At 43.6% G+C, this 14,054-nt stretch overlaps 1 protein-coding gene across 3 annotated transcripts in view; it reads right to left on the bottom strand.

Annotated features, from left to right (window-relative positions):
- The window catches only part of gphnb (gephyrin b), a 97,381-nt gene that overhangs the window by 67,293 nt on the left and 16,034 nt on the right, over window positions 1–14,054 (bottom strand). For all 3 annotated transcript variants that reach the window (XM_051409348.1, XM_051409349.1, XM_051409350.1), the window contains exon 2: window positions 373–451. In XM_051409348.1, coding sequence (XP_051265308.1) covers window positions 373–451 — 79 coding nt within the window. The remainder of the gene's footprint in view (window positions 1–372; window positions 452–14,054) is intronic.

Raw genomic sequence — 14,054 nt, 5'->3', positions numbered from 1 at the left:
TTTGTTGTTGCCATGCATGCTGGGGATTTCTCTCTATAGGGTGACACTGAGCTCCGACATGTTGTGTTAAAGAGATATTTTTAGTTTCTTAGTTACACTCTTGCACAAAAAGAGCTCAGTTTCCACATACAAGCTCACACACACACACACACGCACACACACACGCACACACACGCACACACACACACACACACACACACACACACACACACACACACACACACACACACACACACACACACACACACTCATGTGCATATTTTATAGTGTGGTAGATTTAAGGTTAGTTAAAGGACTTAATTCTGGAATAAAGGATTGTTTGCGTGTCGCCGTTTCTGTAGGATGAATTCTCATGAAAAGACCAATACTCACAGGGAGGGATCATGGACGAGATCTTTGAGGTTGACGCCACTGCGGTCCTCTGCAAGGTTACGAAAACAGCTGTCACTCACTGGATGGACAGACAGAAGAAAATGAAATTAGTACACAACTTTATAAGCAGTCTAAAATTAATGCATTAAGAGCTCTAACTCAAATTGATTTTAAATCATAGGCATTGTCCAAACCGTAAATACACAAATGCCAACTCACTGACTATATACGCCCAAATGATCAGCTGATGAAAACTAGATGAACAACATTCAAGATGCTCCAATCCAAACACATCCTGTCCTGTGCAGTTTTGAAAACATGTCTGTATTCACTCTTACATTTTGATCCCGATTTCACTCCTGTGACTCAACCCCCCGCCCCCCAATCCCCCCCGAAAATGTATCCTGACATAGAGGATTCTTACATTATGTCTAAATTAGAAATGATCTCAGTTGTTGCAGCCCCACTTGTCAGTTTCCACTTAAATAAGGCAGGTGTATCTGTATATGAAAACTATGTCTGGTTTATCTGCTTTATTGTCTTCTGCATCATTTCCTCCCAAATTATGTTGCAAATCAAACATGGCCACTATGTGAGTAAAGCGAACACAGACGTCCCACCCGCCACCTTCACCCTGCACACTTTTTGATCACACTGAGCCTCTGTGAAGCCACACCTTCGTCGCCTCCAACCCCTCCACGGCGGCCCCCTCGACTGCAGAGCAGGTGTGAGCCACATGAGTCATCACGGTGATCACAGACGGATAGAGTGACGGATAGAGTGAGACAGGGAGAAAGACAATGACATGGGGAGAGGAAAATGGAAAAAAAATAACAAAGTGAGAGAAGACAGAAAGAGACAGACGAGGAGGATGAAGAGAGGGACAAGGTGTTTTGTGATTTGACGGGGCCAAACGTGAACGGACACGCTCGTGTCTTAAAATAGATGCAAAAACGAATGAGGGGTGGTGATGGTGGTGGTGGTGGTGCAGTGGGTTTAATCCAAAAAACTTGATGCGCTAGTTGTAGACAAGACTGGAAATGTCATGATGTTACTCCAATGAAGTGCCATGATCCATGAACGCAGAGGAGGGGTGGAGGGATGGGTTGAGTGGATGGGTGAAGCAAGAAAGGTGTAAAAAAAATGGAAGTGGGATGGACAAGGGGGGATGTGAAGGGAAGGAATGCACCAGAGCTGGAAAGGATGGAGGGATGCTGGTGGGGAAAATGTGAGATTGAGGCAGAGAAGAGGGGATGAAAAGATGTAGGATGGAGTGATTTTTTTTTACTGAGAGAGAAGAGGGGGAGGGGTGATGAGGAGAAAAGCAGTGCCGATGGGGCAGCGCTGTGGAGACAGAGGTAAACAGAGGGTGCAGGACGTTGCTCTGGGCTCTGGCAAATAAATGGGAGAGTGCTGACATTTGCACACCAAGCTAGCTCAGAAAGAGAGAAAGAGAGGGAGAAACAAGAGAGACAGAAAGACTGCGGGAGGGCGGGCGGGGGGGGCTGGGGGTTGGGGGTGGTGGGTGTATAGTGAGGAAAAAAGGTTGAGGGAGGAGAGAAAAAGGGGAGCAAGCACATGGAATACACACCACCCTGGCTTTAGAGGGGCACTGCTGCATAAGTGCATGTGTGCGTGTGTGTTTGTGTGTAGTATGTGAAGAGGGAACTTCCTTCAAGACTGCAGTATTCCTTACACACACACACACACACACACACACACACACACACACACACACACACACACACACACACACACACACACACACACACACACACACACACACACACACACACACACACACAGAGCCCTCCTCAGTCTTTCTCTCCCAGCTACCCCTTGATCTAAAAATAGCCGTTCCACTCTCCTACAAGAGGCAGCAACCATTCTGAACCAATCAACACGCTCTGTCAAAGGCATCGGTACCCACCACCCCTCTATGTGTGTGTGTGTATGTGTGTGTGCATGTGTGCAACAAGGGGAACTCCTGACTGAAGGTAATAAAACTGCCCCTCCCTGCTGCACTGGTTAGTAGAAATGGTAGGAAAGCGATCCCTTCTACAAAACAATGGCACGGAAAAGGAAGAAAGAAAGCGAGCGAGAGAGAGAGAGAAAAAGGGGGAAACAAAAAGAGGGAGAGAGGGAGTGAGGGTGCAAGAGAGGGAGAGGGAGATCTGGCTGCAGTTGAAACAGGCTTCAAAGGAATATTAATGTGATCCTGTGCAAGAGCTGAAGACAGGGGAAGAGAAGGGGGAAGAGGGAGGGAGGATGGAGGAAGAGGAGAGAGAGAGGGGAAGGTGCGCAAGAATTTGTGACGCTGCTCCCAGCCACCTCCTGAGCTCCGCCCATGCACCTTTCTCCAGGTAAATCTGCAGCTTAGCTTTCATCATCTTTCACCTGCCCCCCTCCCCCCAACATTGCTGTGCACTGCATCATCTCTGGTGTGCGTCCTAAAATCCGCAATGTAGGGGAAACCAAGGATTTAATCATCACAACAGATGTCCACTTAGCTTTTCTCCCGACCCTGCGACTAGTTCAGAGTCAGACCTGATCCCCGAGCAGCCTCTCACGGCGAAAGTGAAGACACAATTCAGTGACCTCGTCCCACCCCAGAGGGCGCTACTCCCCACTGGACATACAGTACACAGCAAGATAAAGGTCAATGCTTCTACATGGCTGAACAACTACTAGAAGACAGACAGCTAAGGCCAGACAGACAGCTGTCAGAGCTGAGACAGGTTCATTCTCAAGACTACCAGTATATCATCCTGCTATTCGGCAGAAATATTTAAAGGCAAGTAGAAGCTCACATCTTGTCAATGCAATTTAAATTCAAGCCAGTTCATTTCATTTTCATATCTGACATTCCTTATATTGATTGTAACTAAAGAATGCACCTGCACCTTTTTGTTTCTTCTTTTGCGTTTCTCCATCAACTTATATTTGTGTGTGCTAAATAATGATATTAATGTGTGGTTGAATGTTATGGAAAAAGCCAGAAAGTGGATCTGGAGTTACGTTTTCAAAGTTTCCAAGGTCAAGAATGAACACACTCATAACTAATAATAATATTAATCAGTAAAATGAAAATTATGAAAATCCATTAAAGAAAAACACAGTAACAGTACGTAAAATAAGTAAGCGCAATTTTCAACTTAGTTTGACGACTGGCTTTACGTGCTTGAGATGTAGTACCTTTGATGATACTCTCATACAAATGTCTTAAACCACACTGTATTTATCCATATGGGAATTTCTTTAATTCTAATAATTGTTCAATCTAATATCTATTTTCTGGTGCCTATGCCTTTATTGACTCCTGTCATCTCATATTTGCCTCTACCTGTGAGTGTGTGTGTGTGAGTGGAGAAGCCTGGATGTCCCCAGGCTACAGCAGTGGGAGGAGAGCAGGAGGCTTGAGCTTCAGAAGCATTATGCAGGGCAACACCACTCACACATGGGACCTAGAAATGCACACCCTAACACAAACACTCATGCATGCTCTTAAAGGGTTAATCACTAAACCACAGGGGGGGGGATCAGGACACTGGGGATGATATCAAGAGACTACAGGGAAGAGAACTGATAAGGGAGGAAAAAATGTCTAAGGAGAGAAAATGAATGGAAGGAATTATTGCTTGATAGGAAGGAATTCGAGAAGTATTTATAAAAAAAAAATAAAAATGTTAAGCTTTGTTTCTCTGCCCTCAGGGGGTAAGACAAATGGCGGTGGACAATACAACCAAATAGAAGTACTGTTTTGTAACACAGATAACTAAGTATTGTGCCCATTTCTGTCCTTTCATAGAGATCATAAGATCAGACAAAGGGAAAAATATATGTGACACAATTTGGAGGCAAATGCCCTCATCTAATTTCAAAGCTTTTTATTGTATTTTAAAACTGGTTAACTGGGTCCACTACAGGGTGTCCAGTAAGAACCTAACCAGAGATGTCTGACTTTATGATCCAGGAATGTTTATTATGATACAGCAGGACTTTATGATTAATTACACCACATGTAGCTAGGTTATCTAGCAGGCTCACCCTTACTGTGATATGGGCAATTCAGGACCTTCCATCACAGTTACGAGTGAGGACCTCTACTACTGCTATTTGACTCACAACACCATAAGACCTTCAGGAGAACTAGAGGGCGAGAGTTGTGTATAAATGTGAAATCGAGGTGGGAAGGACGGGTGTATTTCCCGTCAAAAGGATATGTTAATTTTGAATGTAATATTACTTTTCTTATTTTTTTGTTTTCAAAATGATCATCCAGAGCTGTTTCCCCACCATCCACTGCTTTTCAGAGCTCCTCTTCAGTGCATTGCAGTATGGGAATGTTTTTTGACATGTATACTTTTTGAGTATACTTCATTTTGTCACTTTATTGTCTAAACACATAATTGGGACACAGCCACAGTCTGTTTAACAAGTAGGATAGATGCTGTCAGGGTCAGCAGGCAGACCAGGTTTGGTCTGTGTGTGAAATTTAGGTAGCAAGGTGTCTTTTTCTGATACAAATACTCTAGATTTGGTGCCGTCCATCTGTCATACAGTAAGCTTAGGTAGCTAGCAGGCTATGTGCTGTCAGTCTGTTAGCCACTAGCAGAGGGGGATTCATAAACTGCTGCTATGTTCCACTCAATCATTTCCAGGACATAAAGCAGTCAGCACTCATTATCTCCCTGGGATCCCACACTAATCGGGTTTTCCCTTATAGCAGGTCCTCACACACACTCCCACACACACATCCAACACACAGCTCACATGCGCAGTGTACATGTGTATGGATTTGCACACATAAACATATATCTTACTCCAGGTACATAAACCTACCTTTGCTCACAACAGCCTTGGACACCTTGCCATGGATCAGCAGTTTTACACAACTTGAGCTACAAATCACAGTGCAAGACAGAGCGCCTAGAGTTGCCTGTGCCAAAGTCTGCTTCCCGTCCAATTATGACAGTGCTTATCTATCATTATGGCACTATATACCCTGCTGTTCTTGAAAGAAAAATACAGAAATGTGTCTTGTGTGTTTTGGACATGAGTAGTGAAGTCAAGAAATTAATTTGCATATAACATGTTTCAGCATGCTTTGCCAGTTAAAATGTTAATCATCTTGACTATGTGCTCAATTCATTTTGTCCAAAAAAATTGATGAATACATCTACACATGTGCAGGAAAATGCGCAAATCCACCAGTGGAGGGATAGCAGAGCATCGCCTTCTTCGTCTGAACAGCCCACTTGGCATCTCAATTGTTTCTGGTTCTTTATCCGCTAACAGCACTGCCAATGGCCCTCCAGCCCTAGAGAAGCTACTATGGAGGTCAAACACTGGATTGGGCTGACATCTGCTGGTGGGAGGGACAACACCTCTGCACACCAATAAGCCTCAACTAAAGTGATATCACTGCCTCATGTCTCCTTTTTTACTGGCTTGTTCTGTGTCAAATGGAAACACTGGGCCCCAGGCCTCGGATTAAATGGGCTTAATGATGAATAGAGGTATGGACCCGCCTCCAGATTGTAATGGGGTAGGGTAGACATCTGACTAGGGGGCTTTCAGTACTACAACCCCCTCCTAGCCAGAAGAGGAGAGGAGAGGAGAGGAGAGGAGAGGAGAGGAGCGGAGCGGAGCAGTGGTGCACAAATACCAGCATCTTCATTCCATGGCAGGGTAAATTTCCAAATTAATAAAGGCTTCACGGTGCTGGGTAAAATATAGTAACAGCAATAACAGCAGATAACCTAATCTAATATAAGCCCACTGTATCTTAGCAACCTTGTTAATTCTGAGAAGAGCAGTGGGGTAAGCAACAGAAGCACAGCATCCATCATCAAAGACACACCCAGCAGCAACACACACACACACACACACACACACACACACACACACACACACACACACACACACACACACACACCAATTACTCACAAACTCTCAAACCCACAACACCACGCACATGCACATGCTATCTTACCATTAGCCACTATCTCAATCACACTGTGATGCAGATGAACGCATACACATGTGCGGGGCTACACACTCAGGCACATACACACAGATCCTCAGGCTTACTGTAAGCAGCCGGGAGAATGGAGGGGGTGTGGAGCGGAACAATGGGATCCTAATCGTCGGGCTGCATTTCAAAGCCTCTCCCCTCTACAACACTGTTTCTAGATAAGATTTGAAAATGCTATTTATATCCGCGGGGAAAGGAGCCAACCAGCAGCTTGATTTTCATTTATTTGAAGTCAGATCTAAATTGGGGTAGAGTTACATAATGCAAGGAGTGCGACACTCCACCTGCTACTGCCGAGCCAGCCATTGAAGAACACTACGGAGGGAAACAGCCCAAAAAATGCACTTGGCCCACGCTAATACTGCAGCTAATAATTACTCTATCGGCTTAATAGCCATCGCTTACTACAGCAAAGGAGCCCGGCTCATTGGTGTGGGTACAGCAGAGAGCCGATCCGCATCTCAAATCCAAATCTACTCCAGCGTAGCCAGGCCAAAATCCGGCAACCCTGCTGAGCCAAGGACAAAACAACACAGCACAACATGGCCCAGTCCCCCCACGCACCAGATGTGCAGAGAAAGAAAGACAGAGAGGGAGAGACAGCTCTGCTCTTCACAGCTGTGTCCCAGGCAGGCGGGCAGGACCCATCGCTGGCCCCGGCTCCACCAACTTTCCCCCTCCCTGTCTCCCTGGAGAGGAGAGGCAGCTCCATCCCAGGCTGAGTAAAGGAGGAGGAGGTGGTGGTAGGATGGACATGTGGAGTTGAGGGAGGGTGAGCTAGAGCCTAACCCTGACAGGATTAAGAGAGCAATTCACACTGGATGAGAGGAGGGGGAACAGAGAGAAGAGGAGAGAGGGGAGCAGCAGTGGGAATACTCCGAAAGCAAAGAGGGAGGGCAGCGAATGAGAGTAGGAGAGGAAAGAGAGTAGTAAGGTATAATGGGAAGATGGGGAAATGACTGGTAGGGGGAGGCTACGGGAAGAGAGGTGCAGGGGAATGAATAAAACACGTGCAAGGGGAAGAGAGAGTGAAAAAAAGAGGAAGAATGAGAGAAAAAGAAGGGGGAAGATGAAGGAGATAGGGAATGATGGGAGCAACCATGCAGGACATAGAGAGTTCAACTGAGTGCTGAGCCCCTCCCTCTTCATTGCCATACAGATATATTTTCACCATCCAGGTGCTTTGCTGTTCACAGTGCAGATATGGACATGGGCAAAAGTTGAAGGGGAATTCATAATTTAAAAGCACAGAGAAAGGGAGGACATACCGATGTGAAAACTATAAGACAGAAACATTAAGACCATATTTGCACCTGATAGACCTGGACAGAGAAAGCTGAAGGTTGACACGAAAAGAGCGAAAGAGAGAGAGAGGTGATGGCCTGTAACAAAGGGCCACAGAAAAGACTTAAGGAGCCTTAGTACATGGGGTGTGAACTCTACCAGGTGAACTACTGGGACATCCCATACCTAGATAACATCTAATCATGTGCTTTTGCATTTACACCTAGTATTAAAGGTGGGGTCATTCTGGAGAAAGATAGTTGATTGTTGAGTCTCATTCCTAAATACCAACACTTTTGGTGGCAAACAAATTGTCTCAGAGTGAGCCACGCAGCACAACAGGTGGCGTTCATGCTCCCAGGAGAATGAGACTGAACAATCAACTATCTTTCTCCTGAATGCCTGACCACACCTTTAATAAGTATTAACATTATCTCAATTCTGTACACATTGCAATATGTGGTAGCCAAAACTGTACAGACTGAATTTACACCTTATTGACCACAGACTGCGTGTTGATAAAAGATGTAAAGACAGAGAAAAACACACAAGGATAGGCTTGAAAGCTCAGGGCACACTGATCAAACAAATCCAAAGAAAACAGTTGACTTCAAAACTGATCTCAAAATGGAGAGTGATGAGGTTATCTGCTGAAATTTAGAGATACTCCTTGTACTATTGTGTTTAAAAGTGGCAAGACATCTTCAAACGGAGGAAATATCATATATATCATAAATATTGGAAGAAAATCTGGACTGAGCAGTTGTTAATAAGAAAACAACATAAAGGAGCTTTTCATCTTTGTTGTGAGCTGGAGAAGACAGATCAGTAGGAATGTAACAATATATTGCGCAGGTAAAGACTTAAAATTGACAGCGCACCATACTGTCAGGATTGCATTTTCAGTTTCACTTTTAAAAAGTAAAATTAAATTGCTATGCATACATAGTACATGCATACTGTGGAGGTAATCGTCTGTTTGAGATAATTTTTGATTGGTGTGCCATGGCCTTAAAAGGCCTAAGTTTGGATCCATATTCGGAAAATGTAGGTACATCACAGAGCGCATGTGACCAGCAATTAATCAATTAGTCAACTGACCGAAAAGGTGTGAAAAGTGATTAATCATTTAAGTCAATTAACAAGAAAAAATGCCAAACACTCACTGGTCCCTGCTTCACTGTGAGCAATGCTGTCTTTTTCAGGACATAGTCACACCTGGACACTGGTCAGTACAACTACCGTCTGGTTTTTTGACCACTGAGCAGCTCCATAATGTGGGGTTGGTGACCTTGCTCAAGGGCACCTCAGTAGGGGTTATAAGAGAGGGGCTCATTCAATTTTCACACCTTCTGCTTTTTCTTTTATTGTCAATTAAATATCTTTGGGCTTTGGCCATTTGGTTGGAGAAGATAAGCAATTTAAGACTTTTATAGATTATTATTAATAAAAAAAACTGGTGTATAGATTAATTGATCATTAAATCAATCATTTCAGTCCCTTCAGTGCCATAGAAAGAGGAGGAAAGATTGTGCTGACCCTGAGTGTTCACCCCAGTCCCAGAGGTTGAACCCCAATATAGCAACCAATAATACATACACACCAAACACACCCACCCTCAACACACAGTAATCAGTAATCACCAACAATCATAGCCGACAATATTGCTTTCAGCAACTCTAGATATGAACTAAACCCATCTTCCAAGAGGCAGTGCATGTCCAAAAACTATCCATCGTCTTCTTTTCATGATCTACCCCAGTCAGCACACTCTAGTAACTTCTCACACTCTGCATAGCACTCACCTGAACCTCTCTTTATCATCCAAATATCAGTGAAAAGCCTGAGACTGCAGCGACCAACAGCCTGCAGCTCTCCACAAAGGCCTCTCGTATTGATGTTTTATTAACACAGCCATAAATATTGAAAAGACACTTACTAATGAAGCCACAGAGAAAAGTTCCGGAGACAATTTACAGCACCATGGAATACAGGGAGTATGGTACTCTACACCTCTCTTTTAACTTTCCTTCTCCTTCTTCTCATTTCCTATGCCATGACTATGCCCCTGCAGCTTCACCATCATCCCCCACCCATACACCCATCTTCTTCCCATTCTCCATTTTTCTTGTTCAGTGAAATCAATGGATTGGAGGGGCTTGACGATCCGCCACACCCCTTGCAAATATTAATCATAAATCATAGGCTCTGAGTATAATGAGGCTTGTTTCAAATGACAACAGGCGTGATGAATGTGTCTGTGGCTTGGTGTGGCATTATCATATAGCCACGCAGGAGTGTGCATGTGTGTGTATGTGATATGTGAAGGGTGGGCAGGTGTGTGGCTGTGGGTGGATGAGGTATCACAGCTTTTTCCCCCCATGTAGCATGACATTTCGATAGCAGAGGGCCCAAGGCAAGCCAGCTCTCTGTGGCATTTCCAGCAGCTGTTTACACACACATACACACAAACTAAATGTGTGTGTTTTCTGAACACATGAGTGTGTGTATTGTATATGCAGTGCATGGGTGCAGCCATTCATCCGGTGCAGTTTACTACAAAGCCATTGTAGATGCCATTTGAAGTATCAGTGCAAGATAGAAAAAAACACACAGATGTAGCATTTGACTAATGGTACACATTATAGTTAAACAAGCAGTCTGTGGAGAAAAGGGACTGTTTATAAGGGAAGTACCTAGACCATGCTAATACAATGACATCTCACTTTTTGCTCTCAAAGTGTTAAATTACATAATAATGCAAAAATTACATTAAAGGTCCAATATGTAGGATTTAGTAGCATCTAGCAGTGCAGTTGCAGATTATAATGCCCTCGCCTCATCCTCCCGTGCCAAGCGTGTAGGAGGAACTATGGTGGCCTCAAAACTTGCAAAAAGGCCAAGCCAAGAGCCAGTGTTTCATTTGTCCGTTCTGGGCTGATTGGTGGACTCTGTGGAAAGGCACCCACTCCCTCCGTAGATACAATCATTCTAAGGTAACAAAAACACAACAATTCTTATTTTCAAGTGATTATACACCAATGAAAACATACCTATGAATATTATATTCCATTTCTGCCAATAGATCCTCCTGAATGTTACACACCAGACCTCAACAATCTATATTTACAGAAAAATTAGGGCTGCAGTTCAATAGCACTTATAAAAAAATCAATAAGATCTACCTTTTCAAGTAATGAGATGAGCAGCGGACAACATGAAATCTCAATTAAATGTATCTGAAACATTTGTAATCAGGTGTAATCTACTTACTTTTACACATTGCTATTTCCTGAGATACCTGCTCCAAATAATGGAGATCCCAATAAAATACTATTAAAATAGAAACTTAAAATATGAGTTTAAAAGTCTCCTGTCTTTGACGTGATGGGATCATTTCTCTAGAGAAGTGTCACCAATCAGCTGGTTTTGAACTACAAAAACACATATTCCACTAGCAGTCATGAAGTGTTAGAGAGTGATATGTCGTTACACTCACAAACAATCTTTTGCAGATTACAGACACCAGTTTACAGAGAGCACATTAACCATTCAAAGGTCAAACGCTTCATTTTAGCCATGAAGATAATAATATTAATTAGCTATAGCAGATATACCTAAATGTTTTGTACATTGCTCCTAGAGATAAGAGGTTCAATAAGAGACATGTTAGTGTTGGAACTGAGAACTGAATCTGACTTTGTTAACTATAACCGAAATGAAACAGATCCCTGCAGAAATCTTATCTTATCTTACACATATCTCAAAATCTGGGCAAATAAACTGTCTGCATGGCCAGATTTTGTCTCATTTGTGTGAACTGACCCTTTAATCCTGACTGGTTTACAGAATTCTGCAGCTCAGAAAACAACATATGTAAAAGACAACAAGGATTACATCATTACAGGCTGACATAAATACAAATAAATAAATGAATTCACACCTAACTGGCATATTTTTTCCCTTTTTTCCAACTCAGCTCCTTCTGTGTGTGTGTTATCTATGGCTGCTCCATTAGTGAGCCAGGTACCATTCTCTTGTTAGAAGCCAAAATGAGCTGGAGAGCAGCTCTATTGATTTCAATAGAAATGTGCTTACACTGGCATCAATATAGCTGCACATTTCTGATACCTCCCGTTAGAAGCTTCCCTCCTCTCCCCTTCTGCCTTCACATCCCTTCGTCTCTCCCCCTCCTACTTCTCTTCCTTCCTCCTCCTCCTCCTCCTCCTACATGCTTACAAGCTGCTGATGCAGGGAAACCCAGAGCTGCACCAGTACAACCCAGGCTTAGCTACACATTCCAGTTTGCATCCTTGGACAAGCTGGGCTAATCGGCATTGAAAACACTCAGTTCATTTCACTTTACTCAATATGACTAAAGATAGAAGGGCTGGAAAGCGGAGGGGCTCTGAAATGGATAGCTATTGGCTAACATTAGCAATGGGGCTCTTCATCTGTTGGCTTTTAGGGGTTGTAGTGAAACATATGTGCTGAGGCCTAATCAGATCAGGTATTGATTGGTATTCATAGAGGAAGCTTAACGTTCTTCCTGCCTCTCTGTGATCTCTCAGTCAAGGGAAGGAAGAGAGGGAAGAACGGAGGCAAAGGGAGGGATAGATGGAGGTCAAGGGTTATGGTGGGACTACAGTCAATCTTACGGGTCAAGGTTAGGCTGGCAGATGGCCATTCCGAATCAATGGCAGGATTCTGATCAAAGCTAAGGGCCACACTCATGCTGATCAGGGGAATCGTTTGATGGGCAAGGCAAATGCACATCCACAACCCCAAACCTCATTGGGACAAACACATTTCAAGAGGTGCAGCTGTCAAGCCGATTTCTGGAGCAGGGGACACAACCATATTGTAAGTGACACATTGTTCACTAAGTGGAAAGTTAATCTAAACTGCATCTCCACAGGATTCCCACGTGGCAATGATGGCTGCTTCATCATCATCTGGTCCACCGGCTGCCCTCCTCATGACCAGCCCCAGCTCCCTGCCCACAAATCCCATTTCATGCCAGCCACACTTCTGAAAAGGCAAGACAAAAGCCCGATCAGCACAGCTGCGGCTTTAGCATACTGTGCCGACAATCATCGTGAAATCATTGGAACAAAGCAAAGCGGAACTCTGCAGCACCCAAAACTATGCAGCGGCACACCAGGCTGCATTAAGCTAAGGGTACGACCGGCTATGGCTTCTCAGAGGAGAAGGAACTTCCTGCTACTGCTTGCTGAACAGTGACAACTCCAACAACACCTCCATCAGGTAGTTTCATGTCAAAAATGTATGGATTTATCACATTAAGAGTTGTAGGTTATTTGAATATGTTTGGATGTTACTAGTCAGCTGGTAGCTAAACAGCTGATGAGTGATTGTGAAGCATGAATGAAGATGAGGCTAATCAACGAGTACAGCAGTGTGTGACCTCTGTGCTTGACCAATGCTGAGCTCCATTACATTAAAACTTAAATTAGATTTATCCACGTAACCTTGACGGCCTGCAAAGTTAACCATGACATAAGTTTCATCACAGACAAAAAATGGCGTGCAAGTCTGCTGTCTTTTTTTCTCTAATTCAGGGCCTTATAGGACACATTGCGACCCAACCCCAGGTGACCTGCAGCATCTGAGTTAAAGGGCTCACTCAAAGGTGACAAAAACAATTCTTATTTATTGCCGTTAAAGACTAATGAAAACATAGTTATGCATATTATATTCCATTTCTGACAATAGATCCTCCTAAATGTTACACACTAGACACTTTTTAAAAGAGTACTTGACCCATTTAGCACTGTACTAAAACACGACCAGACTCACAATGGACGGTTTCAACAGTATCACAATCGATATAGCAATACTAAAGATGATATCTGCTATGAATTGCTTTTCCTTGTCAAAACATGACACCTGAATTACCCACAATGCAACTTAACTGCCAATAGTTTGGTCAGAGATTCAGGTGTGTTATGCTCGTCGCAGCTAATGTAGCCTCAAGCTGTTAGCCTCAAGCAGAGATGTGGAGCAAGCTACAGAGGTCTGGTATGTTCTCTTTCTAACTCAGCACCCCCACATTCTCTTATCACATATGCAGTAGTACTCCCCAACACCTGTCAACAGACTCTGATGTGTAAAATCGGTGGAGGTCACATTAAAGAAGTCTAGAGAAAGGAACTCAACTTTTAGTTTAGTTAACGTTAGTTGCAGCCCAACATCCCTCAGTCCATTACACACAATACATCCAGCATAACCTCAAAAATGCAGTGTGGGGTTGCTATAACAAAACAGGGCCTTTTGCAGGAAGTATCGCTGTATATAAATAATATTGTCTGAAGTGCAGCCTTTGTTGAGAAAGACATAC

Source organism: Dicentrarchus labrax, unplaced genomic scaffold, assembly GCF_905237075.1.
Source record: "Dicentrarchus labrax unplaced genomic scaffold, dlabrax2021, whole genome shotgun sequence".
Lineage (NCBI taxonomy): Eukaryota > Metazoa > Chordata > Actinopteri > Moronidae > Dicentrarchus > Dicentrarchus labrax.
Note: the sequence above shows the minus strand (reverse complement) of the source record. Positions and strands in the feature narration are given on the sequence as shown.